Consider the following 4,368-nt stretch of genomic DNA (forward strand, 5'->3'; position numbering starts at 1 on the left):
CTCCTTCCTATTGGCACATGGACAGTATATTAACTTGAGTCCCCACTACCCTCAACACGACTGAACATGCAGAATTCTTTGTCCGGTTCTAGTAGGCACAAGAAAAATCCAAGATTTTCCTGTGGGACCAGAACTGAGATAACAGGCAGAGGGATTACAGTCATTTTTTTCTCACCTCTTAGAAGGACTTGGTGTTTTCAGGAATTCAGCCTCAGTAGATGCTTGCTACACAGTGATTTTCATGGTTTTCCCTCACCGACAACTTAGGGAGGGAAGTTTTGCTTATTGAACACCTAGGTAAACTCATTTACTGGTGAATGTGTTCAGTAGCCTGTCTTGAAAAAGGCACACCATCAAAATGCTACTCCAAACACCAGGGTGGTTTCCAAACCCATTCTCTAGCGACGGGCTTATAGCCCCAAACTAGTAGATTCTCTGCTAAATCAAACACTATCTACCGCCCACATGGAAAATATTTTGAGAGTGGAGTCACCCTGTGGTCTAGATCTCAATGACCAAAATGGCCTTTTATGGAGAAGGGTCTGTGGTTATGAGAGGGCCTTCAGGGTGAAGGAAGTGCCCGCCAGGGAGGTGGAATGCCCCAGGTCAGGACGAGGGCAGGTGATGCTGGGCTGTTTGTTCTACGGGAGCAGAGCCCACCCTACAGAGGATGAGGCAGTGAAGAGCTGGCCAGCAGGTCAGGATCCAGTTTGGACAGGAGGGCACACTGGGAAAGACCTAGGAGAAGGGTGTGGGAATGTGGGATAGAGCTGGAGCTGGCCAAAATGCCAGCCCCTGGGCAGAGTCAGCTCTCAGGGAACTCCGGGGCCAGGGGCAGCAGGACCCTAGGTAATGAAATTCACAGACAACCCCCAAATTTTGTTTTATCCTCAGATTAACCTTCCTTCTTTAGGTCTGCTTTAGTACTTTGGTTACAGAGTCCTTTTTTATCCCGTGTAAAACGTTGGAGTAGTGAAAGATAAATGAATTAAGAAGCAGGGGGGGTCAGCCTTAGGCTGAGAGGAGTGGAACAGAGTAGGCTCCAGACGAATTCAACCATGGGTCTAGTCACAGCTCTATCACCAGCTATTGGAACTTGAGAAAATCATACGGTCTTTAATCTGTGAAGGAAATTGGATAAGCCCTACCTGGTAGGACTTTTAGAAACAAAATATGTACTGTTTATAATGCACCTGGCAAGACGACTGGCAACTATTGGGTCTCTAATGAATGCCAGATTTACTATGAATATTTTGACCCAACCTTTGCTCAGGGAATTTATTTTTACAGGAAATGTTAAGACTATATGGAACACTTTAAAGAAAGCCACATCAGCCAAAATATTGCTTAGTATGAAAAACTAAGTAACATTTCCCCACTAGTGCATCTGTTAATGGGGTGCAGAGTTCTGTTCTTCAGCTGGATGCAAATCTAAGCTCTTGTTTGTGTGAAGGATCAACAGCTTCCCTCTTTCCTGCTGAATGACCCCTATTTTCCCTCTTTTCATCACCATTCAAAACTGAGGCCTCTCTTAGAGTGTGTCAAATTACACTCAAGACATCCTAATTCAATGAAATTTTCATCATGTGGGTTCCGGTTCTCCCAGACCAGGAAAAAAAGAGGCAGCCCAGAGGCTTCTGGGCTTCCCACTTCAAGGGAGCATAAGGCCGTTTGCCAAGAAATTCCCTGGAGATTATGTCATAAAGCATCCAGTTCGTGCATCGTGTTCACATGCACTGGGACAAGAGCAAAGGGCACCTTCCTGTCCTGCCCCAGGTGGAAGTTTCTTACTCATTTATCCACAGTCCCCCAATAACTTTTAAGCGCAGTTTTCCATTCCAGGGTTCTGTCTCTCAACTGTGAGTCACGCCATTCCAGGGTTAGGCCCCTGCTTACCCCTCCCACAGCCTCACTTTGAGTGTCACACAGCCCTAAATTGCCTTGCTTCCGAGAATTTACACTTAACTACCCTCATCTGGAGTACCCACCGCCTCACCCATTCTGTTTACTTTTCTTTCAGATATTAAAGAGTATCTTAACATTTTCCTGTATGACTTCTGCATCAGGATACTAAAATTCTGTAAGCAGTGGTTCAGACTTCTTTTTCTTACCATCCCCAGTAATAGCAGTTCCTCAATTTATGTTTGGAAAATAAAAGACACAGTGAGCAAGATTTTATTAAGATTTATTAAGATTCAATTTCTCATACATTCTTAAATAAGCTAAGCAAAACCAGGTATATATCTTTTAATTTTGCTAACAAAGAGTGAAATGAATAAGGCAGACTAAGAATTAATGACTTTTTCCCACCATTTTGTGATCACCACTATTTTATTGTGGGATCCTTTCCCATTTCCACGAAAATCCCTACACCAATGCCGGGTTATCCTGTCCTGAAACAGCAAAAAATATTGCAGGTTGTTCCATTTTTTTTTTTTTCACAAACACAAAAACATGTTTTAACCGATAAACAGCAACAAATGTGTTATCCATGACATTCACAAACTTAAATTCTGACGCTAAATAAACTTTCTATTTAAAAGAACATTTGAGAAAGAACAAACAAAAGACAAACCAACAAGTTACTCTTACAGAAGATGAAAACTCCAGCCCAAACTTAGAACCTTTCCACTCTGAAATATCTGCCTCACACTTCACTTGCAGGAGGAGCTGCTGGCCGAGGCCCTGGGCCGTGCCCTGGCCGGGACAGTCGTGCCAGCCGTGACTGGAACCCTGGTTCCAGCCCTCTCCTGCTCATCCCTCAAAGCCTCTTCATACAGGGCAGGGAAGGAACTAGGGACCGTATCATTGATCTTGGCCAAAACCTCCAAGACTTTCATCTTGCTGGTTTCAGCGTGGGCCCTGGAACCCCACAAGAATTCGTAGCGTGGAGGGTCACTGTCGGGCACCTGCTGGTACTCCAGGTACTTTTCCTGCACCAAATCTTTGGTGAGGAGCCTCCTGGGCTCCCCAAAGATTAAGTGCTTCCTCCCAGCAAACACCCCCAATGCATTCAGGAATCCCCAGATCTCTTCCTCAGTGGCCCGATTGCCCTTCATGAAAATCACACCCAGGAGGGTCATCAGGAGACCCGTTCTAGGCAAGGCCCCACCACCACTCAGATTCCCCTCACTGGTGAGATCTAATTTGCTGACAAGTGAATAGGACTGACCACTGGGATCAACTTCCTTTAATTCAAGGCCAAAGACCAGCTCCATGCGCTCAGCGGTTCTTCTGAGGATCTCAGGGAATTGATTCTGGTACTTCTTGTTGACAATCTTCAGCATGGCTGCTTTAGTGATGGGCTCTTTCGATTTATACTTCTCTGTCAGGAACTCCACCAACATTCTCGCCTTCCTGGTGAGAGGATCTCTGCAGGAACTCTCAGCATAGCAGGTGGCCTGAAAGGAACTTGGACGGTTCTCATCTTGGCACCTGGCACCTTCAGCAACTCTCAGGCGAGAAAAAGCTTTAGTAGGAGTAGTGGGGGGTGGGGACCTCTGAGACTCCTGGGGAATGCCAGCAGCAGGGGTGCACTGGAGAGCACCCCCTAAAACAGGAGAGGAGGGGGAAGGAGATTCTTCTTCCTCTGCTGCAGGGGCCTCAGCACCCTCAAGACCCTGGGTTTCACCTTGGGCCTGCCGGCGTTTCTCACGGGCCCGGCTTTTACTCTTCTGACCACGAGGCATGATGAACCTGGTTAGTGACAACAGGTAGAAACGTGGGTAAGAAGGGCACAGGGTGTGGGGTCCACTGGAGGAAGGAGGATGAGGGGATGTGCATGCCTTCAGCAGGAAGATACCTACCTGGTCTGTAGCAAAAACCACCTCTGCAGGTTTCCTTGAGGTCACTGCTTTCCTGGTCAGCCTGTCCCCTGAGGACTCTGTGGAAGTAACTGGAGTGTGTCTTCAGAGGCATCTGCCAGCTGTGCTGGGGCTTATTCAGGTGACAGCAAGGATCTGGCAGTAGGACCCCTGCTATGGAGTGTGTGTGTGTGTGTGCGCGTGTGTGTGTGTGCGTGTGTGTGTGTGTAGGTCCTCTCAGTTCACATACGAGACCATCATATCAACTGTCTGCAGCATCCAGACCCCCTCCCCTCTGCTGCCCTGATACCGACACCTCAAAATTCCCTAGGACACGTCAGGAAGAAGTGAAGAGACAGCTCAGCCCATACCCCTGGCAGGGGCACACTTAGACCATGTTCCCCACCTCCTCGAGACTCGTGATGAAAAAGTGAGGGGCACCTCAGCCCTGCAGCCTCGCCACCCCGCCTGGGGCCTCCTGCAGCTGTGGGGTGGGGATCTTCGTAGTCCCCTCCAGATTGTGCTAGAGAGTCCCCCCAGTCTTCCCTCCGGGACCCCTCTTGTT

The 4,368-nt window shown here is 47.9% G+C and overlaps 1 protein-coding gene across 1 annotated transcript; it reads right to left on the minus strand.

Moving 5' to 3' along the window:
- Positions 1 to 2,654: 2,654 nt before the first annotated feature.
- LOC119525849 (melanoma-associated antigen B4-like) lies at positions 2,655 to 3,707 on the minus strand. Its single transcript, XM_037824649.1, has one exon. The coding sequence runs from the start codon at positions 3,687 to 3,689 to the stop codon at positions 2,655 to 2,657; it is 1,035 nt and encodes a 344-aa protein (XP_037680577.1). The 5' UTR covers positions 3,690 to 3,707.
- Positions 3,708 to 4,368: the final 661 nt, after the last annotated feature.

This window comes from Choloepus didactylus, assembly GCF_015220235.1.
Source record: "Choloepus didactylus isolate mChoDid1 chromosome X unlocalized genomic scaffold, mChoDid1.pri SUPER_X_unloc2, whole genome shotgun sequence".
NCBI lineage: Eukaryota > Metazoa > Chordata > Mammalia > Pilosa > Megalonychidae > Choloepus > Choloepus didactylus.